This window comes from Callorhinchus milii, unplaced genomic scaffold (genome assembly GCF_018977255.1).
Source record: "Callorhinchus milii isolate IMCB2004 unplaced genomic scaffold, IMCB_Cmil_1.0 Scaffold29, whole genome shotgun sequence".
NCBI lineage: Eukaryota > Metazoa > Chordata > Chondrichthyes > Chimaeriformes > Callorhinchidae > Callorhinchus > Callorhinchus milii.
The window spans coordinates 942,547-965,233 of NW_024704770.1; the positions used below are offsets into that span (position 1 = coordinate 942,547).

The window sequence follows — 22,687 nt, forward strand, 5'->3', positions numbered from 1 at the left end:
ACCAGTAATCAGAGCGATCGTACTGCGTGCTTTGGTGAGTCGCTAATTCTGGGTGTAGTCGCAGAGACCTTTTGCTGCGTCAGTGATTGGCTGGATTGGGGAGGGGGGATTTGCGGGTCAGTGATTGGCTGAGAGCGGCGGCTGGCCTGTCACGTGGGGGGTGGGGAGGAGGCTGTTGGGAGCGCGCGAGACACGGAGAGAGCGAAGACACCGGGGCCGCGGCAATGAAGCCCAACCAGGTACTGCAGCCGGTCCGCTGGGCCTCAGGAGAGAGGGAGGGAGGGAGGGAAGAAGCGACGGACGAGCGTGTGTGTGTGTGTGAGGGAGATACTGAGGGAGATGATGAGGGGAAAACCGCCATAGAGCCCTCACCGCCGCCGGTAACTAGGCACCCGGGAGAGGCTACTGCGCACGCGCGCCGGGGACAGCCGTCAGGGAACTGCGCAGGCGCAGCAGCCCCCTCTTGTCAGCCAGTGTAGTGACTGACTCCCCCACCCCTCCCCCATCCCTCTGTCAGCCAGTGCAGTGACTGACTCCCCCCCCCCCCACACACACCCACAAGCCACCCAACCACTCCCTCCCACCCTCAGCCCCCCCCCCCACCACCCCTCTGTCAGCTAGTGTAGTGACTGACTCCCCCACCCCTCCCAGTCAACCTCAGCCCCTCCCCCATCCCTCTGTCAGCCAGTGCAGTGACTGACTCCCTCCCACCCTCTCCCCCCAGTCAGACTGTACAGTAAACTACCCTCCGCCCAGCCCACCCACTGCCCCACTCCCTCCCACCACCCCTCTGTCAGCTAGTGTAGTGACTTACTCTCCCGCAAACTTACATCTACCCCAACCCCTATTCTACTCTGCCCCCACCCCCCCACCACCAGACTCCCCCTGGTATGGGACCTTTGTTGAAGTTGGAGGAGGGGTGGGGGAGAGGTAAAGCAAGATCTCCTTGGGGCCGGGGTGACCTGCTTGGCTGATGGAATGCTGGAATGGGGCCCACCCTGTGTATATGTGTGTGTGTCTCCCTCTCTCTCTCTCTTGGATGTCTAGTTCCTGAGCCAGGCAGGTCCGCAATACTCCAGGTCAGCCCAGCCTGGCTCATCAGTAGGGAAGGTCAGACCAGTCACTGGGGGCTGGAATCCTGGAATCCTCCCACCCAGCTCCTGTTAGCCCTGCAAGCCAAAGCCCTAACGGGTCGGGTGGTCCTAGCTGGACAAGCAGCGGGAAAGTTTACCAGAATATTGATTGCAAATTTTAGCTGGTTAGACTCCAGCGGTTTCCCGAGAGTGTGGACTTTCCCAAACCTTGGTCTCTCGCCAGCCTGCATGTAATACTCTCCGGCATTGGGTGAGCAAAGTGAGTGCCTCCAGCGAGAGAGGAGTGCACATTCCAATACATGGGAATTTCCATATATTGGGATGCATGATGTAACTCTTGGTTTGGATACCCTTAAGCAATGGTGATGGGTTTCCGCTGATGTCAGACACCTGGCAGGCCAAAATCAAAGTTCCAGAGAATGGAAGCAGAAAGGTTGAAAGCTCGGTGACCGATGGTTGTAGGCCAAATTGCGCAGGCGATGTGATGTAAGTCACCGAACCTTAACCCTAATTGGCAGGTCAGCATCTGCTTTTAAGTACAAAAATACATTAATGTGCCACTTCCTGTTGTAGCTGAGGGAGTTACAGTACTTTGTATGCAAGTGCCCTTCCATTTTCCAGCCCGGACGTACTTGCGTTTCTAAAGTTTTCTATCTGTCCGAATCCTGGATCCTGTGGAGTTGTTGGGGCTCCAGGGGGAGCTTTCAGTAGTTGTCGGCAGATAATAATAATAATAATCCTTGCATTTGATATAGCGCTTTTCACGTCGGGAGGACGTCCCAAAGCGCTTCACAGAACACACTGTAAAGTGAATTGACTGTATATTTGTGGGCGAACGTGGCAGCCAATTGCGCACAGCAATGTCCCACAAACAGTCGTAGATTGAAAATGACCAATTTATTATTGTTTTTTTTTTGGAGGGATTATTATTAGGTGTGTGGAGTAAGGAAACTTGCCCAAAGTTTCTCCCTGACCTGCCGGGAATTGAACTCAGGTCTCTCGCTTGCAAAGCGAGTGCTCTACAGGACTCCTTGCTTCTATGAGGGTGTGCCAAGCTAATAATAATCATAATCCTTGCATTCGATATAACACCTGATCACGTTGTTGAGACGTCTCAAAGCGCTTCACAGGATATGTTGTAAAGTGGATTGACTGTATTTTGTGGGCAAAACGCGACAGCAGTGTCCCACAAACAGTTGTGGATTGAGTGACCAAATTTATTTATTTTTTTGGAGGGATTATTACCCCTGGAAAGTGATCTGCCAATCGACTAACAACCAGGTTCTTACTTAGTGCTAAGTAAGCAGAAGCTAAGGCAAAATGTCCACCTTGTTAAAGCTGCTCCTGGGATTATTATGACTCCCATGTGACGAGTATTATCGCATTGGTACAGCCAAGGAGCAGGTACAACAGTCTAGCAGCAGATAATACAGTAATCTAATGCTTTCTGATACTGCTGAGGGAGTACTTTGAACAGAAAGTTTTATCAACGATTCCTAGCAGGGAATCGCTTTCGTCCACCTCCATCACATTTACCGCCTGCAATCATACCTCACACCCAACGTAGTTAATTAATAATTAGAGTTGAGGTACAGATCAGCCATGATCTAATAGAATGGCGGAACAGACTCGAGGTGCTGAATCGCCTACTCCTGTTCCTATGTTTCCTATGTGGCAGAAACGCTCAATAATAAAAATAATAATCCTTGCATTTGATATAGCGCCTTATCACGTCTTCGAGACGTCTCAAAGCGCTTTTCAGAATATACTGTAAAGTGAATTGACTGCATGTTTTGCGGGAGAAACGCGTCTGACAATTGCGCACAGCAGTGTCGTAGAAACGCTTGTGGATTGAGGTGACCAATGTATTGTCATTATGTTTTTTGAAGGAATTATTAATTAAATAGTAATTAAATCAAAAGCCACGTAAGTGAAAGGTCCATCGTGGGACTGGATCAGAAACAGTTTCAAATAGGAGCAACTCTGTGCTCCTGGGTATCGCTATCCGTATGGGTACGTTCTGTGTGGTTCGGTTGGTTGTGGTCTTGTCTCTGGGGCTGTGGAGTTATAGATTTGAGCCCAAACCAGGACGTGAGCTCATAATCCCGATACTCGCCCACAAAATATACAGTCACTACACTTTACAGTATGTTCTGTGAAGCACTTTGAGGCATCTCGAAGGCAAGATAAGGTGCTACATCAAATGCAAGGATTATTATTATTACTTTGAAAGACTAGGGGAGCACTACCTTGTCAAAGTGGCAGTCCTGCCCATTCAGAGGTTCGGGTTAAAGATCCTATTATAAAGGCACAGTTTGTGCAGTTTCTCCCAATATCCTGCGCAATGAATCGCTTTGAGACATCTCAATGATGTGATAAGGTGCTATATCAAATGCAAGGATTATCATTATCAATATTTCTCCCTTACCTAAAAATTGCCAGAACGTAGATGACTTGTTGTGAGTGATGTCTGTGAACATCATCCACACTTTTGTCACTTTTGTCATCCGACACTCCCTTCTCGACTATTCAAATGCCCTCCTCGTTGGTCTCTACATCTACACTATCCGCAAAATCCAATTAATTCAAAACTCCACCACCGATATACTCACTCATACTAAGCTCGGCCTTGCCAGGCTCCACTGGCTCCCTATCACAGAACTGACTTCAAGATCCTCACACTCTTCTACAAAGCCCTTCATGCCCTGGAGTATCCGACCTGCTTACTCCAGCCTCCTGCTTGTCCCTTTTGTCCGTCTTACCCTCCGCTTCGCTACCGGCGGCTTTGCTTTCAGCCACTACACACTGAAACTTTAGAAATCTCCCTCAATCCATCCACCTTTCCCCCTCCTTCCCCATTTCAGATCTTGTCTGAAGACCTACTTCCTCGACTGTATCTAGGGCCATCTCTCCCCAGCTTGGCTTCAGGCTCTGCCACTATAAGTGCTCCGAGACACTACCTGAATGAAGAGCGCTATATACATGCAAGTTGTTGTTTTGATGCCGTTTAGGTGTCATTTTTGCCTGCCAACAATTGCCACAAGTCAGAGTGACTGACTGAATTGCTTTGAGATGCATTGATAGGATAATGTGCTACGTCAAATGCAGACATTATTATAACTCGCACTGCTGTGGTAGCAAAAATATCGTGAAAAACACCAGGAGGATGTCCCCAAGCGCTTCACAGTGCGGACGTAGTTTTGAGATGGGCCTTAGAAGAGGGGAAGGAGGGAGGGAGTGAGTCGAGCTCTCCCGGTTGGAATTCCTGAGAGTGGGGTCAGAATGGGTGAAAGCCCACCTGCCAATGATGGAGTGGGGTGGGGGGGATGTATGAAGCTGGGCGAGGTCGGTAGGGTTAGAAGAGGTCACAGAAGGTAGGAAAGATAGTGAGGGATTTAAAGGGATCTTGAATTCAAGGTCAGGTATATTGAAGTCAGATTTCTCGGAAGCAGGAGAACGAACAACAGTCACTCAGTTGCACAACTCCTAAGTATCAGCTCATTTGTTGTGTGGGAATCAAAGTCCTTTCTCTTATCTGCTTTGTGATGCTGACATTGCTGTCTGAGCTGTCTCCTCACCCCACTCCCACTGTCCAGCCAGACCCGTTTTGCAACTTCACCAGAGATTGGGAAAACCTCTGTGGCCAAATCGTGTGAGCTTGTTCATTGTGGAGTCCTGTAGCTCAGTGGTTAGAGCTCTCACCTTGCGAGCAAGAGGACCTGGGTTCGATTCCCGGGAGGGTCAGAGCAAAATGTTGGGCAAGTTTCCTTACTCCACACTCCTCTGTTACCTAGCAGTAAGTAGGAACTCAGTTGCTAGTCGGTTGGTGGATTGCTTTTCTGGGGGTAATAATCCCTATTTTAAAAACAAATTTGGTCACTCAATCCACAACTGTTTGTGGGGACGCTGCTGTGCACAATTGGCCGCCGCGTTTCGCCCACAAAATGTACAGTCAATTCACTTTACAGTATATTCTGAAGAGCTTTGAGACGTCTCGAAGACTTGATAAGGAGCTGTATCGAATGCAAGGATTATTATTGTTGTTGTGAAATGCCAACTTGGCTCGGTCAGTAGCACTTTCGCCTTGATTCAGAACCCAGTGGGTTCAAGTTCCTATCTAGGGCTGATACACCAGTGCAGGGCTCGGGAGCGCAGCAGAGTCAGACGTGCCGCCCTTCGGATGAGACGTTAAACCGACCTACCGTCTGCCTGTTCAGGTGGACATTAAAGATTCCCTATCACTATTCGCCCACAAATATACGGTCAATTCACTTTACAGTCTATTCTGTGAAGCGCTTTGAGACATCGAGAAGACGTGAAAAGCGCTATATCAAATGCAAGGATTATTATTATTATTAGAAAAGAGAAGGAAGTTTCTTCCGGTGTCCTGGACGACAATAAATAAATATCCTTACAATTGATGTAATGCCTTTCGCGTCACGATTACAGCTCAAAACATTTCACAGAAAATACAGTGACGTGTAGTGAAGTGAGTTTAATAATAAAATTAAAAGTTCTGGCATGGGGCTTGAACCAAAATCTTGTGACTCGGAGGCGAGAGTGCCTCCACCTGTGGCAGGCATTTGTGGGGCATTGCTGTGGTCAAATTGATTGCACGGTGGTTGTGTATAAAAACACAGTCAGGCCACAAGACAGCAATTACGTGTGAAGATGTTGGAAGCACAAGCGGGAGGGACCCGGGTTAGATTCCCGGGTGGGGCAAAACCTGAGGCAAGTTTTCTTACTCGTACGCCTCTGTGTAACTAGCGGTAAGTAGGAGCCTGGTTGTTAGTCAATTTGCAGATTGCTTTTCCGGGGGTAATAATCCCTCAGAACAAAACTGGGTCACTCAATCCACAACTGCTGTGTGCAATTGGCTGCTGCTTTTCGGCCCCAAAATACACAGTCAATCCACTTTGCAGTATATTCTGTGAAGCACTTTGGGACGTCTCGACGACGTGATAAGACGACCTGTGGAGTCCTGTAGCTCAGTGGTTAGAGCACTCGCTTTGCAAGCGAGAGACCTGAGTTCAATTCCAGGCAGAGGGCGAGACCTCGGGCAAGTTTCCTTACTCCACACAGAGCCTAATAATAATCCCTCCAAAACCAAAAACAATAATAAATTGGTCATTTTCAATCCACGACTGTTTGTGGGACATTGCTGTGCGCAATTGGCCGCCGCGTTCGCCCACAAACATACAGTCAATTCACTTTACAGTGTGTTCTGTGAAGTGCTTTGAGACGTCGAGAAGACGTGAAAAGCGCTATATCAAATGCAAGGATTATTATTATTATTATTTTACGTGAGAGGCTACAGAGGTACAAGCTGTTGCTCTGTCCTGGGTGCCTTCCTGCCGTACCCCAGGCTACCCCTGGATGGTAGTGCTGAACTCTGATTAAATGACTTGTCGCATTGAAGCCATTGATTCATCACACACCTCACTACAGAAATAGGCATTTAGCTCTCCTAGTGCTCTCTCCCCCACTGCAGCTTCTGACACTAAACCCATTCTCCTTTCTTCCCCATAACCTTTTATATCTTCATTCCTCAAGTGCTTTTTCTGATTTCCTTTTTAAATAAGTCCTTTGTGTAAAAGCATTTCTGAACTTCTGTTACCACTTCCAGTAATATTCTTGAATTTTGATGCGGCTTTGTTACCAGTTCACCCACCAGTCAAAATTAGATCTCCAATGGAGTCCAGTTGCGTAGTGGTTAGCACGCTCGCCTCGCAAGCGAGAGGACTCGGGTTTAGGGGTTGGGGGGGATGTATGGCTGGCAAGTGGGGAGAGAAATGTGACTGGCGGGGTGGGGGGGGCAGTGTGGCTGGTGTGAGCTGGGGTGGGGTCACGCATTAAGAAAATGAAACCCCCATAACCTGGATTTTGCCCGCAAAAGACACAGTCACTACACTTTATAGCATATGCTGTGAAGTGCTTTGAGACGTCTCAACGACATGATAAGGCGCAATAAGCATCGCACCTCCCAACAATTCTTTTGGTCAGCCAGTCATCTGACGCACGCGGAAACTCATCACCATCTTAAGATTATCCACACCAGACTTATTATTGTTAAAACATAATTATGCCCAGAATAATATAAAACTGATATCTTCAAGCAGGACCGTAGTTCCTACCTCCCACCTCCTCCTCAGCCTCTCCTGCAGCACGTATAAAATTGAGAGACGTGACGGGTCACGGGCGATCACTGCGGCTCATGGTTCCTGGTGAAGCGATTTGACGGGTTCCCGGTAAATACGACCTGCAAGAGGCCCTGACAACGTGATGAGAGAGAGAGAGAGAGAGAGAGAGGCTCTGGCTAGACATACCTGGACCGAGGTGTTCCAGTCCGTGCGTTGCACTTGGTCCCTGAACATTGGTCTTTGCTAGTGCCGGTTGTAGAAGTAGGAGTTAAATCAGCTGCGGGGCTCAGGCGAAGGCTGCTCACTCACACCTCGGGTGAGGCAAGTGTCTGTCTTCTCTGTGGCCTCCATTACAGCCTGCTCCAGAGCTCAGTTGGAGGTGGGGGGGAACGTGTCGAAGTCTGCGAAATGTGATCTCCACGCGTATTTCAAAATTAACGTTTCCCAGGGACTCGGCGAGCCTGAGCAGGTTATTCCTGACAGACTCTTTCCCCTTGTAAGTTAGCAAAGTTTGAGTTCGAGCTTTTCTAGTGTCGCAGATCTTCGGCCATACCGATGTTAACGTGTCCCAAGACTCGGGCTGGAGCTCCGGGCTGGGCTGGGGGTGCGGGAGGGGGAGAGGGGATCAGGAGCTCTATCTTTAACTGCAGACAGCTGTTTGTTCGTGCTTCAGTGACAGCCATCAGTTGCTCTCCGCAGCTGTTCCAAGCACGTCTGTCTGCACAAGGCAGTGTGTTTACATACTGGGGTCGGGGAAGATGTCAGGTAGAGAGTCAGAGAACATGACAAGTGTCAGCCTGGCTCAGGTGACAGAAGGTTGTGGGTTCAAGCCCCCATGTCAGGACTTGGGATCGCATAGTCTAAGCTGACACTCCACTGCAGGGGGTGTTGCATTGTCGGAGGTGCCGTCCTTCAGATGAAACGTTAAACCGAGCTCCCCGTCGGCCTGTTCAGGCGGATGTTAACGATCCCGTGGCGTTGTTCAAAAAGAGGAGAGAGTTTCTCTCTCTCCCAGTGTCCTGGCCAACAATCCCCCAAATAAAATTGGTCACTTACTCCATGACTGTTTGTGGGACACAGCAATAATAATCCTATGTGCTCCTTGTCCAGCTAGGACTTCCCTATCTATTTAGGCTTTGGCTTGAACAGTCAACCGGAATGGAGTGGGTAAAAACCCAACAACCGGTTGTCATTCTGCCCTTCCCTTCCGATGACAAGCCGGGCTGGTCTGTCATCAGCTGTGCCATGGAATGCTGGCCTTGCTGGACTAGCAAGACCGCCACAGAGGGTTAAATCTATTCCAACGTTCCATTGGCAAGTATGTCGCCTTAGGTCCAGTTCAGGCTCAAGGAGACCCCACTTACCTTCTAGGAGGATAGTTAGAAGTTGGTCACTTGAAATTTCATAAGCACAAGTGTGAGCCCTCACTCAGTGGATAGCAGGTAGTGAGGAGCACAATTCAACAACAACTTGGATTAACACAACACCCCTCATGCAGGTAGCGTCCCAGAGCACTTGCCAGTGGCCCATCACGACAGCGAGCTGGTGGGGGGGAGGTGACCATACGCATGGTCGAAGAGGACGGTCTTCAGGCGCGATGTGAAGACGGGGAAGGAAGGGGGGCAAGATGGAGGGCTTGAGGGAGAGTGCTCCAGAGTTTCAGGGCGTTAATGGCTGAAAGTGCGTCCCCCGTTGGAACGGAGGGCAAGCGAGACAAACAGGAGGCCAGAGCCAGCCGAGCGGAGGCATTTTACGCTGAATGCTCAATTCAGCATGAAATACATGACGGCATTGCCACCACCCTCCAGCCCACAGCTCACACAGAAGTCTCTCTAGCCATTCTGCGATGTGGCCGACCCTCACACTTCTCACCAGCACAAGTGGGGAGCCTGGCTTTTTTTGTTGCCCAGCCAGATGTCTGACACACGCAGAAACCCATCACTGTTGCTTAAGAGCCTCCAAACCTAATTGAGAATTCCAGGCATTCCACCTACACCTGGAAATCCCCGAGATAGATTGTTGCGATGGAATGCTCTCTCTCTCTCTCTCTCTCTGGAGGAATGCTTCCTGATTACCTAATTCCCCAAAGTATTAGGCGCAGGTTGACAAGAGCCAACTCTTGGGGGATCCCAAGAGCCCGAACCAGCTAACACCACATAGCTTGCCCATTGAGAGCGCTGTCTGGCCAGCCTTCACGCTGCTTGTCCTGCTAGGACCACCCTACCCGTTAGGACTTTGGTTTGCAGGGTTAACAGGAGCCGAGGGGGAGAACTCCCTGCCCTCAGCGAGCACTGAAGTGGTAGCTTGCTTCCTCAGCTGCTGAGAGGCAGTCAGTACTGCTCGCTGCCCAACGGGAGAAACAGGCTTGCGACTCTCTCACACTCCCAAACCCCCGTACTGCTTCAGAACAGCGAGGCAGCCATTGCAAAGCTCCTCCAGCTCCCCCAGTCCGAAGAGGTGCAGATGTTTCCCATCGGTGACTGTTTAAAGGGGAAGATGATTATATTTAGTGTGAAGTGCCAGGAGCTTGTTGCCTGGTGGTATCAGGTTACCCACTGGGTAGAGCTGCTCTGTTCGTTCTTTGCAAACGGCAAATTAGGCGGTTTATCTCCACGTTGCTCCATCCAGTAGAATCAGTCCCTTCCTTATTACTGAAAAGGAAAAGGCTTTAAAAAGGAGGGAGTCGGTGAGAGAGAGGAAGGAGGGAACGGGCTAGGGATGGATAGGAGTATGTTACTGTCTAGCCCCACCATCCTGCTGGGGAACGAGTTCATCTTACAGGCACCGTTGCGGAGACCACAGAGAAAATCTAAAAAAGCCTGTGTTTTCTTTGAGGTGGAGATTCTGGACGCAAGAACCAAGGAGAAGCTCTGCTTCCTGGAGAAGGTACGTACAGCCTCGTTACTTCGGGCACTGCACGTGTTGATTATAATGCAGACCGTGATAAGCTGTTTTATCTTGTCCAGAATAGTAGAGCCAGAGGACACGCACAACCTGCGATTGAAGAGGGGTAAATTGAAAACAAATCTGTGGGAACACTACTTCAGCGAGCGAGTAGTAAACGTACGGAACAGGCTCCCTAGAGAGACGGTGGAAGCAGAGAGTGTCAATACTTTCAAGAACAAATTGGATTCTGTTAGGAAACAATATCTCAGGATACAGTATATAGTTTGGGACACAACATGTCATGCAACTGCCAGGATGGTGGAAGACGAACTAAATGGACGTTGGTCTTCTTTCACTAAGAAAATGCTTATGTTCTTATGATTGCAACATTGGAGTGCCGTACGGTAGTGGTTAGAGCGCTCGCCTCGCAAACGAGAGGACCCTGGTTCGATTCCCAGGGTGGGGCGAAATTTTAGGCAAGTTTTCCTGCTCCGCACACCTGTTTACCTCGCACTAAGTGGGTCAGTTGATTAGTGGATCACTTTCAAGGGTTAATAAACCCTTAAAAAAATATTTGGTCGCTCAATCCATGATTGTTTGTGGGGGACACTGCTGTGTGTAATTGGCCGTGTTTCATCCAACAAAATACACAGTCAATTCGCTTTACAATGTATTCTGTGAAGTACTTTGAGACGTCTCAACGATGTGATAAGGCGCTATATAAAATGCAAGGATTGTTATTATTACTCTAATATGGTTGACAGAAAAATCATGAAACAATCTTGTCAAGAGTCCGGAGGAAGGGGTAGCTCAGGGCCGTTTGCCCCAGCGCAGTACTGCAACACGTCAGGACGAAACCTCTTTGAGGACATCAATTTAGGACAGTCAGCAAATGAGGAGCTGAGTCACGTTTTCAAACACAGCATGGTTAGGATGTGGAACATCTTGCTGGGAGAGGTGGTTGAGGCAGAATCTATATCAGTTTTCAAAAGTCAATGAGATAGATATCTAAAAAAGGAGTAAGCTACAGAGGATTGAAAGGATTGCTTTTAAAACAGCCAACAAGGGCACAGTGGGCCAAATGACCTTCTTCTGTGTTGTCGATCGAATAATAATAATAATGTTTGTATTTGATGTAGCGCTTCACAGAATATACTGTAAAGTGAATTGACTGTGTACTTTGCGGGCGAAATTTCTACGGTTCTCAACCTCATGCTTTTTGTATTAAAGCCCCATTTTGGAGCGCGTACACGGCTGTATGCCTCACCAACAACAAGTTCTGTGTGTGTCAGGAGGACGTCCCAAAGCGCTGGACGGTCAGGAATCCGCACCCGAGCTGGTGGTTGGGATCAGGAGGGGCTGGAGGTGGGGAGAGTAGGGGTAGGAGGGTGACCGAAGACCAAAGCCAGCAGAGAGTGCCCAGGGCAACCTTGGTTGTTCCGAATTACCTTCATTCTAGTCAATTCCCTGCTGCTCATCACCAGCAGCCAATACGTTGCCCAACTAGAGAAGTTCGGTCCTCACTCCACAGATAAACCTGGGTCCCTGCTCTGCAAGGAGAACCCCCACTCACTCTCTCCTCTCTGCGGATTTCCAAGCCTCTTCCTGTCCTCTCTTGAGGGTCTTTCCTTGGAGCTTGGTGTAACCCTTCCCTGGAATAGGATAGGTTTGTAAGTTTGAATTCCAATGCTCAGGAACTCTGTGCTAAGCCCCATTTTGACTCCTGGCCAAGTGCAGTCGTGGTAGGGCAGCTGTGGAGCTGCTGATTTCAAAATATGCCAAGAATCCTTCACAGGAAGTGACCCCCACACTGTCAGTGCCCCAAATTCCTCATGTTCCTAATTAGGATCTTGTGTAATTTTGGTGCCCGTCTTGGATTCAGTCTTCATTTAGGAGCCTCCGAATTTTATTTAATAATCCTTGCATTTGATATGGAGCCTTATCACTTCGTCGGGACGTCACAAAGCGCTTCTCAGAATTCACTGTAAAGTGAATTGACTGTATATTTTGTGGACGAAACGCAGCAGCCAATTGTCCCACAAACAGTCGTGGATTGAAATAACCAAATTATTATTTACTTTGAAGGAATTATTATCCCCAGAAAAGCAATCTGCGAATTGACTAACAACTGGGTTCCTATTTACTGCTAGTTAAACAGAAGCATGTGGAGTAAGGAAACTTGCCTAAGGTTTCGCTCTATCTGGGAATCGAACCTGGATCCTGGCTCATTGAGGCAAGTGCTCTAACCACTACACTACAGGACTCCAAATTTTTCCATCACCCAAAAATGACTGAAATATCGGTGACGTGTTTATGAATGTTTTCTGAAATTAAGAGAGTGGGTTTGAGCATATGTCGCGAGGAAATTGAGGAGCCTTATTCCTTACACTTTAATGACCTGTTTTCCCCAGAGATCACAACTCTTAACGTATTCTTTAATAACTTAAGGGAGGGAGCAATACAAATGTCAAAAATCTACGTCTTTGACGGCACTTTCAGTCATCCTTCCCCTCTCGACTGCCACCCCCAACTCAGGTGCTCATCCAACACTGTGAAGCAAGTGCTTTGAACGTCTCCTGACGTGAAAGGCACTGTATAAGCGTAAATTGTATAGTAACATAGTTTATCCTGCAATAGATAGAGCAATGATTCTGATAGTTGTGTACTGGGTGGTGGGGGCTAACATCTTTAATGTCTCTCTCCGTCTTTTCCCCTCCTTCCCCTTCTTTAGGTCATGCCTGAAGTCCTTCGCTTTCGAAAATGCTTACAGCCACCTCCCCCTCCCCCCGGCTCGGCTTCATGCTCCGCCACCGTCAAGCGCTCCGGGACGCTACCCTGAGTGAGGGGCGGGGCGCAAAAGCAAGTTGTTGTTGTAGTTGCGAGTGAACCATTAGGTCAGGCCACTAGCACGAGCCTGACCTTGACCCAGGTTCTTGAGTTGTTGTTTTCTGACTCACGAGGACATCCTGTACGGAGAGAGTCCAGCACTGGGCCATTGTGATCAATAGACAAAGATTCCCATTGTGCCTCACACAGATCTCTCTATTGTAAGAATCAATGACGTCCTCTGCAGCCTATGTGTGTGTCTGTGTGTGTGTCAGAATGTGATGACCAGTGTTGTGGTGGAAGGCAAGGCACAGGATGGGATCGCTGTGTGCTGTAAGCTTCACTCCCTGGTCTAGTGCATTGGGAGCCGTGCTGCCCTGCCTGCAGACGACATGTTGTGGAGTCCTGTCGCTCAGTGGTTAGAGCACTCGCCTCGCAACCGAGAGGACCCGGGTTCGATTACCTGGCAGGGCAAAACCCAAGGCAATTTTCCTTACTCCTTATTACTAATTCACAGTCAATCCACTTTACAGTACGGTATATCCAGTGAAGCGTTTTGAGACATCTCGACGACGTGATAAGGCGCTATATCAAATGCAAGGATTATTATTATTACCACCCACAGCACTGTTTCCGCTGCCCGAAGAAACGGTGACAAAGCAGAATTGTCCTACAGATGAATCCACTTCCACATTCAGCATCACTTCCCTCCTCACTCAGCCCTGTTGTTCTGCACTTTAGCTTCCAGGAGCTGAGGCTGAGTCCAGACGAGAAATCTACAGGGTGTCCTCAAAGTCCTGTCACCCCCATGTATTTTTCCTGTCGTGCACTGACCCAACACCTGAAACGTGTGGAAGACTGATGAGAATTGTGTTTAGAAGTTACTTAATTGTGTTCAGTCCAAGTGTTTAACTGTTTAGACGTCTAGAGGATGAGTGTGGTGTGTGTGTGTGTGAGCGCCATAATTTTCAAGGCAAATAATGATCTGTCGCCATGTTTTTTTTTTGTCAGCCATGTGTCTGACACATGGAGAAACCCATCGCCGTTGCTTAAGAGTTTGCAAACCCAACTGAGAATTCCCTGCATCCCGCCCACACATGGAAATCCCAGTGACAGATTGTTGGAATGGAATACCCTCTCTCTCTCTCTCTTTCTCTCCCCCTGGAGGGACACATCTGCTTAGCTAATTCCCAAATGCATTAGGCGCAGGTTGGCGAAAGCCAAGGCTTGGGGGGGATCCCAGAGTGTGCGTTAAGGTAACTGCTTGGAGTCTGACCAGCTAAAACCGCATAGCTTGCCATTGATATTTCTGTCTCACAAGCTTTCCCGCTGCTCGTCCAGCTAGGACAACCCCACCCATTTGTGCTTTGGCTTGCAGGAGCTTAGTGGGATGACTCCCTACCCCCAGCGACTGGTCAGGGAGGCACAGAGCTGTACCTTGTAACCTTGTTGCGTGTGTGTGATTTCATGGGTTCAGTATCCAGTGTCCTGCTGCTGAGAGACGAAGGCTGTAGCAGGTGCATAGTAAGATTCGCACGACTTTCACCTCTCCTCTTACAGCCATTTGCTTGCTCTGTGTCGGGCTGTGGAATCTGCTCCCTTGGTACATGATTCACGCTGATATGAAAAGGTTGTGGGACTCATTGGGAGAGGATAGATTTGAAAACTCCCATCTACGTGTGTGTGCCTATGTGTCAGGTGCTGGTCACTGGCACGAGCTTGGAAAGTCCAGCTTCTCTCCCTCCCCCCACCCCCCGCTCGCGCTAGCCATGCTCCCTTCCCACTGCCTACCCCTCTCCAGCCTGCTCCATACCCCCCATCCCATGTTTGTGGGACACTGCTGTGTGCAGTTGTCTGCCGCTTTGACACAAACAAAATACACAGTCAATTCACTTTATATTGGAGTCCTGTAGCTCAGTGGTTAGAGCACTCGCCTCGCAAGTGAGAGGACCTGGGTTTGATTCCCGGCAGGTCGAAACATTGGGCAAGTTTCCTTACTCCACACACGCCTCTGTTGACCCGGCAGTAAGTAGGAACCCGGTTGTTAGTCGATCGGCGGATCACTTTTCTGGGGGTAATAATTCCTTCAAAAAAATGTTTTAAGGATTAAAAATTCGTCACTCAATCCACGACTGTTTGTACGGACGCTGCTGTGCGCAATTGGCTGCCGCGTTTCGCCCGCAAATTATACAATCAATTCACTTAACAGTATATTCTGCGAAGCGCTTTGAGACGTCTCGAAACTCACAAAACTCCGCTCCCCGATCCCCCCAGTCCTGGCCAGACTGCACTGGCTGCCTGTCCCAGAGAGGATCGATTTCGAGATCCTCACCCTTGTATTCAAGTCCCTGCACTCTCTGCACCCCCCCGACCTCTCTGACCTCCTCGCTCCTCAAAACAGTACCCGTTGCCTTCGTTCCTCCGGGTCTGGCCTCCTCCGAGTCCTCTCCACCTTCGGCGGCCGTGCTTTCAGCCACTATGCCCCGAGGCTCTGGAACTCACTCCCTTCGTCTCGCTCCCTCCCTCCCTTCCCATTTTCAGGTCTCTGCTGAAGACCTTTCGTTTCGACCACGCCTTTGGTCACCTTCCCACCTTCCCCACTCCCCCCCGGCTCGGTCCCGGGATCCGTTTCTGTAAAGCGCTCAGAGACACCGTCCGTTGTGGAGGGCGCTATATAAATCCAAGTTGTTGTCTCGAAGAGGTGATAAGGCGCTGTATCAAATGCAAGGATTAGTAATGTTATTCTGTGAAGAGCTTTGAGACATCTCATTGTTGGGATGGGGTTCCAACCGGTGGTGGCAGAAAGACTTCCTCCTTCTGTCCCTCCCTCCCCAATCATGTCCTTCTGATAATAATAATTATTATTATTCTGTCTCGTTCCCTCCTTCACGGAGTGCTGTGCAAGGTGCTGTGTAAATAATAATAATAATAATAATCCTTGCATTTGATATAGCGCTTTTCACGTCGGGAGGACGTCCCAAAGGGCTTCACAGAATATACTGTAAAGTGAATTGACTGTATATTTGTGGGCGAACGCGGCAGCCAATTGCGCACAGCAATGTCCCACAAACAGTCGTGGATTGAAAATGACCAATTTATTATTGTTTTTGGTTTTGGAGGGATTATTATTAGGCTCTGTGTGGAGTAAGGAAACTTGCCCAAGGTTTCGCCCTCTGCCGGGAATTAAACTCAGGTCTCTCGCTTGCAAAGCGAGTGCTCTAACCACTGAGCTACAGGACTCCAAATGTCCTTTGTTGTTGTTGTTCCCCATTGCTGGCCACCCTGCCGTGGTCTAGCCCCTTTGCCAGCCTCACTGCCCATCACACTGCACTGCCGACCAACCCTCCTCCTGCCATGGAAGGTGTGATACCAAATGTAAGGACTGTTTATTACTATTTTACAGGTAGAGCCAAATGCCACTATCGGGGAGATCAAGGCTATGTTCCATAAAATCCGTGAGTATGAAGCTGTGTCTCCATCTGTGTGTGTTGGTGAGTGTGTTTCTGTCTGTAACAGTGGGGTATAGGGGGGGTTGTGTGTGTGCAGTTTTGTGTATCTGTGCATGTCCTCTCCCTTACTTCTTCCCTCCCTCTCTCTCTTATCTCGTCTTCGAGACGTTTCAAAGCGCTTCACAGAGTATATATAAAGTGAATTGACAATATTTTGTGGGCGTGCATACCTTCCTGTGAAGCTTTGAGACGTCTCGGAGATGAAATGGTCATCAATGCTATTGTCTCCGTTCTTTTCAGACACTCATTGGTACCCTGCCAGGCAGTCCATCAGGCTGGATCCCAGTAAGTCTGATCCACTGGCAGATACTGTGCTGGGAACAGAGGGGTGGGGGGAGGGTGGTCCAGGCCAGCTCGGTGCGCGACACAGGGGTTGCAAAAACCATAAGTGTGTGCGCGTGTCGAGGGCTGTGTGTGTGACGAGGGGTGTGTGTGTGTGCGTGTGTCAAGGGGTGTGTGTGTCTCGAGGGGGGGGTGTGTGTGTGTCGAGGGATGTGTCAAGGGGTGTGTGTGTGTACGCGCTCGAGGCTGTGTCTGTGTGTTACGTGTACAGAATGCCCTGTAGTTTAGAGGCTAATGTTGCTGTCTATGTCCTGGTTGCAGAGGGGGCAATGCTGAAGGATGAGGATATACTACAGAATCTGCCCGTTGGTACAACCGCTACTCTGTACTTCAAGGACCTGGGGGCTCAGATTGGATGGGTCACGGTAAGTCTGGGGGAGGCTAAAGAACCAATAGGTTTATACAGTAACTAATACAGATATCACACTATTTCAGTGAACGAGTGGTAAATGTATGGAACAGGTTCCCCAGGTGGAAGCAGAAAGTTTCTGAAACAACAAGATTACATTTGTATAGCGCCTTTCACATCGGGAAGATGTCCCAAGGCGCTGGACAGTGTACAACGTTACAGACCCAAGCTGGGGTCGGGGGGGAGAAGGGAGGGGAGGTGAAGGGGGGTGAGCGATGGCAAAGAGAAGGTCTTGAGGCAGGACTTGAATGAGGCTAAGGAGGGGGCGAGGTGGAGTGACTGGGGGATGGAATTCCAGAGGTTGGGGGCAGAGTGGCTGAAGACTCTCCCACTAATGATGGGACGGTTGGGTCGGGGGACGTGGAGCAGGCCGGAGCGGGGGGAGCGGGCGGGTTGGTAGGGGGTTAGGTCGCAGAGGCAGGGTGGGGCGAGGCCATGGAGGGCTTTGTAGGTGAGGACCAGGATCTTGAACTGGATCCTCTGAAGGAAAGGAGGATTCTTTCAAAAGCAAATTAGAAGCAGGATATGGTTTGGGACATGACACGTGCATGTGACGGCCAGGAGGATGGTGGAAGACCAGGAGGGTGAACCTTGGTCATCTTTCTTCTAGTAATTCTTATGTTATGTCACCGGTGGCTGACGGACTGACCTGACCTTGTTGGAATATTGTGCTGTGACGGTCTCTAGTCCAGTTCCTGAGCAATATTCCAGCGCAGCCCGGCCTGGCTCATCGACAGGACCTGGAAGGACAGACCAGTCATTGAGAGCAGTGAATCATCCCACTCAACTCTTGTTAACCCTGCAGCCAAAGCCCTAATGGGTAGGGTGGCCCTAACCGCAAAGGCAGTGGGAAGCTGTGTAGTTTAGCTAAATTCCAATGCACATATACACACACACGCGCGCGCGCATTCCTCTATTAAGGGAATTCCTGCAATGGTGTATTTGTACAAATGCGATTTATTAGCGTGGGTGATGAGTGTGGGGGCAGGGCAGTTTAGGAGATGTGTGTGTGTGTGTGTGTTTGGTTATGTGTGTCCATGTGTTTATGTGTGTATGATTTTTGTTTGTGTGTGTGCATTTTTGTGCGTTTGAATTTTGTGTGTGTGTGTGTGTGTTTTGTGTGTGTTTTTGTATGTGTGCGCGCTCACTCGTCAGTCGCTGTCTCGGGCCCAGCTGATATGTGTGTGTATTTTTCAGGTGTTTCTGACGGAGTACGCAGGGCCGCTCCTCATCTATCTCCTCTTCTATTTCCGACTCCCGTTCATCTACGGCAATAAACATGCCTTCACTTCCAGCCCCTACTCTGTCGTGCAGTAAGTGAGACCCTGACCTGCTGTCAAGAGTTGCCGGCTTTCCGTCAGTAAATGGGGAAACCCATTACAGTGGCTCCTGAGGTGGGTGAGTGGGGGATGGTCCTGTGAAGCCCACACTGCTGATGACAGCACAGCCCGGCCTGGCTCATCGGCAGGACCTGGAAGGGCCGACCAGTCCCTTGGGGCAGGGAATCCTCTCACTCAGCTCCTGTTAACCCTGCAGCCAAAGCCCTAACGGGTAGGGTGGTCCTAGCTGGACAAGCAGTTGGAAGCACAGTATTGCTGGGGAGGAGGGGAGGAATTTAAAAATCAACTACCAGTGGAGATGGGTTCTTGGTTGCCAATCCTTGGCTCTTACCATCTTGCACCTAATCTCCAGAATTGGGTAAGCAGGGCTCGAGAGAGAGAGAGGAAAGAGAGAGAGAGAGCGAAAGAGAGAGAGAGAATGCACATTCCATTCCAGACCCACGGAAATTTCCATGCGTAGGTGGCAAACATATGGAACTCTGTCTGTTTTGGATACTATGAAGCGTGGTGATGGGTTTCCGCTTGTCCGACACCCGGCTGACCCGAACAGAGCCACAACATTGCCGCTCAGCTCCAGCCTAGCCTAGCAGTGTCTGGGACTGTGTGTGCAGAGTGTGGAGGATGGCAGAGTGTGGAGGATGGCAGCGTCTTCTTAGTATTAGGTGAGATTAGGGTTAGGAGAGAGATGCAGAAAAAGGGGAGTGTTCATCAACGCCAGTAAGTGGTTTGACGTCCGATTGCGTTTGCGTTAGGGTCAGGAGTAGACCATTCGTTGATTAGCAGATCGCTTTCTGGGGTTGATAATCCCTCAAAAAAAATAATGTGGTCACTCAGTCCACGACTGTGGGACACTGCTGTGAACGATTGGCTGCTGCTGCGTTTCGCCCACAAAATACACAGTCAATTCACTTTACAATATTCAGTTAAACACTTTGAGACTTCTCAAAGACATGATGAGGTGCTATATCCCCAGAAGGCTGTAGAACCTGGATCCATTAACATTTTCAAGGTCGAGGTGGAGAGATATTTGTTAGGTCAGAGTATCAAGGGATATGGGGCAAAGACAAGTAAACGGACTTGAGGTACAGATCGGCCATGATCTTATAGACTGGCGGAATAGGTACGAGGGGTTGAATGGCCTCCTGTTCCTTTGTGTTGAGGCTGGAATGTGGGATTAACACCGGTCTCTCCCTGGCAGCCTGGCCTGTGCCTGTCATTCCTTCCACTACATCAAGAGGCTGCTGGAGACGCTGTTTGTCCATCGCTTCTCCCACGGGACGATGCCCTTTCGGAATATATTTAAGGTAAATCTTCCCTAACTTGTGGAGACCTGTAGCTCAGTGGTTAGAGCACTCGTTCCGCAAGCGAGAGGACCCGGGTTGAATTCTCAGGCGGGGCGAAACTTTAGGCAAGTTTTCCTACCCCACAAGACTCTGTTTACCTAGCAGTAAGAGGTTGTTAGTCGATTGGCGGATCACCTTCCGGGGGATAATAATCCCTCCCAATTTTCTTTTAAAAAATGCAATCACTCAACCGACGACTGTTTGTGGGACACTGCTGTGCGCAATTGGCTGCCATGTTTTTTCCACAAACGGGTGTTCTGAGGTCCAGGGCAATGGCTGGCAATTTTATGTTACCAGCTTGGTGAGCTCTGGGTTTGGCTATGTTACCAGCTTGGTGAGCTCTGGGCTTGGCTATGTTACCAGCCTAGTGAGCTCTGGGCTTGGCTATGTTACCAGCTTGGTGAGCTCTGGGCTTGGCTATGTTACCAGCCTAGTGAGCTCTGGGCTTGGCTATGTTACCAGCCTAGTGAGCTCTGGGCTTGGCTATGTTACCAGCCTAGTGAGCTCTGGGCTTGGCTATGTTACCTGAACCACCAAAGCAATCAGCACAGTTTCAGGCACTGGTTGGTTACAGAGCTGTCTCACCCTCCCCCCACCCCCCCAACCCACACTGTGCTCTAAACTCATATCCTGAAGCCAGGTCGTGCCATATGACATACATTAAGTCTCTCTCTCGTTTACCCCTGCCCTCCCCCGGACCGGTGTCTTTTCCTTTCTCTCTCTCGCCCTCTCAATCTTGCTCTGTTTTATTCCCCTCTTCTGGCTTTTTCTTGCTCACTTTCTTTCGCCCTCAGTCTCTCGCTCTGTTTTATCTCCCCTTTTGTCTTTTTCGTGCTCTCTCTCTCTCTCTCTCTCTCTCTCTCGCTCTCTCTCTGTCCTCTTGTCCTCAGATTTACACAATGCATCACACCGCCCTGGGACTACAGTATACTTGAATGGCATTTGAATTGTTTCATTTACTATTCTATGGTTCATTGTAAGAGATAATTTCTCCTGGGACATCCCGTCAGTCTACCAGTCACCGACCTTCCTGGATTTTATTCATCAAAACCTTTTATTGCCTAACAGGCGTGGAAAATACAGTCAAAAATAGTCGGGGCTGGAAAGTAAATAGAAGAATTGCAATGAACGTGACTGACATAATAAACTGTGTCTGTGACCTGCCCACTGCGTTTGCAGATCTGAACTACAGTGTTCTCCGCATTCCAGGCAGTTTTCCTTTCTAATCACTGGAGCTAGTGCGGAGTTAATGGACTCAGAAGTCAATATTGCCTCAGTGGACTGTGGAGTCCTGTATTGTAGTGGTTAGAGCACTCGCCTCACAAGCGAGAGGACCCGGGTTCGATTCCCGGTCAGGGCAAAACCTTAGGCAAGTTTCCTTACTCCACACGCCTCTGTTTACCTAGCAGTAAGTAGGAACCCGGTTGTTAGTCGTGTGACCAATAATAAATTGGTCACTTCAATCCACAACTCTTTGTGGGACGCTGCTGTGCGCAACTGGCTGCGACATTTCGCCCACAAAACACACAGTCACTACACTTTGCAGTGTGTTCTGTGAAGATTTGAGACGTCTCAACACCGTGATAAGGTGCTATATCAATGCAAGGAATATAATTATTGATCACGTTTTCTTCTCCAGAATTGCACCTACTATTGGGGTTTCGCAGCCTGGCTGGCGTATTACATCAACCACCCGCTCTACACCCCTCCCGGTGAGATACAGCGCACACTCCTGGTGGGGCTGTGAGGCCTGGGTAGGCAAGAGCCAGCAATTGACAAGACATCTGCAGGAGCCCCAGTATAACAACCTCCTCCACAGTCACAGGAAACATTACCCGTTTAGTTAGTCGGAACAGAATACATTCAGCGGCACAGGAATGATTTGTCTGCAGGACTATTTGTACATCGACTATTCGAAAAGGGACTTTAAGCTCACAATGTCTGGGCTGACATTCCAGCGCAGTTCTGGGGGTGGTGGGAGGAGAGGGCGTTGTCGGAGGTGACACCCTTTGCCAGAGACTGTTCAGGTGCATGTCAAAGTTCCCAAGAGAGGGGAGTTTCTCTCTCTCTCTCTCTCGAGTTCTGGGCAACAATATCAAATGCAAGGATTATTCTTCGTATTACATCTGTTCAGATGGATGTTAAAGAGCCCACCATTCAAAAAGAGTGTCTGGCCAACAATTCACAATTGTCTGACAATTCAGATAATTGGATTCCGCGTTTCTCTGTGTGTGAGTTGTGTGTGAGTGTATGTAGGTGTGTATGTGTGTGAGTTGCGTGTGAGTGTATGTAGGTGTGTGTGTGTGAGTTGTGTGTGAGTGTATGTAGGTGTGTATGTGTATGTAGGTGTGTGTGTGTGTGAGTTGCGTGTGAGTGTATGTAGGTGTGTGTGAGTTGCATGTGAGTGTATGTAGGTGTGTAGGCGTGTGTGGTGTGTGTGAGTTGCGTGTGAGTGTATGTAGGTGTGTATGTGTATGTAGGTGTGTGTGTGTGTGTGAGTTGCGTGTGAGTGTATGTAGGTGTGTGCGTAGGTGTGTGTGTTTACGGGGGCGGTGGTGAAATGTCCTATTTTCCTATTTTAATTGGCAATCCGATAATTCTGTAGTTATTTTTATTTTTCCAAATTAAGATTAGCCTTTAAGAATTTTTCAAGATGGGTCCCGTTCAACACGGCAGACACGACAATAATAATAATAATAATAATAATAATAATAATAAATCTTGCATTTGATACAGGGCCTTATCAGGTCTCCCGAGATGTCTCGATGCGCTTCACAGAATGCAAAGAGAAATCGACT

At 49.1% G+C, this 22,687-nt stretch overlaps 2 protein-coding genes across 3 annotated transcripts in view; one reads left to right on the top strand and one right to left on the bottom strand.

Moving 5' to 3' along the window:
* LOC103172373 (dnaJ homolog subfamily B member 4) overlaps positions 1 to 7,813 on the bottom strand; it is a 16,031-nt gene extending 8,218 nt beyond the window's left edge. Inside the window, exon 1 of one of the 2 annotated variants that reach the window (XM_042344596.1) lies at positions 7,421 to 7,813. The gene's annotated coding sequence lies outside the window, so the exon portion shown is untranslated. Of the gene's footprint in view, positions 1 to 7,228; positions 7,253 to 7,420 lie in introns of those variants that run through there. The other variant, XM_042344598.1, reaches the window with a different exon arrangement.
* LOC103191170 (very-long-chain enoyl-CoA reductase) lies at positions 107 to 21,810 on the top strand. The gene is made up of 8 exons (XM_042344599.1): positions 107 to 239; positions 10,070 to 10,120; positions 16,350 to 16,401; positions 16,696 to 16,740; positions 17,059 to 17,162; positions 18,404 to 18,519; positions 19,745 to 19,850; positions 21,529 to 21,810. Exons 1-8 carry the CDS (start codon positions 225 to 227, stop codon positions 21,634 to 21,636), a joined length of 597 nt encoding a protein of 198 aa, XP_042200533.1. The 5' UTR covers positions 107 to 224; the 3' UTR covers positions 21,637 to 21,810.
* The last annotated feature ends 877 nt before the right edge of the window (positions 21,811 to 22,687 follow it).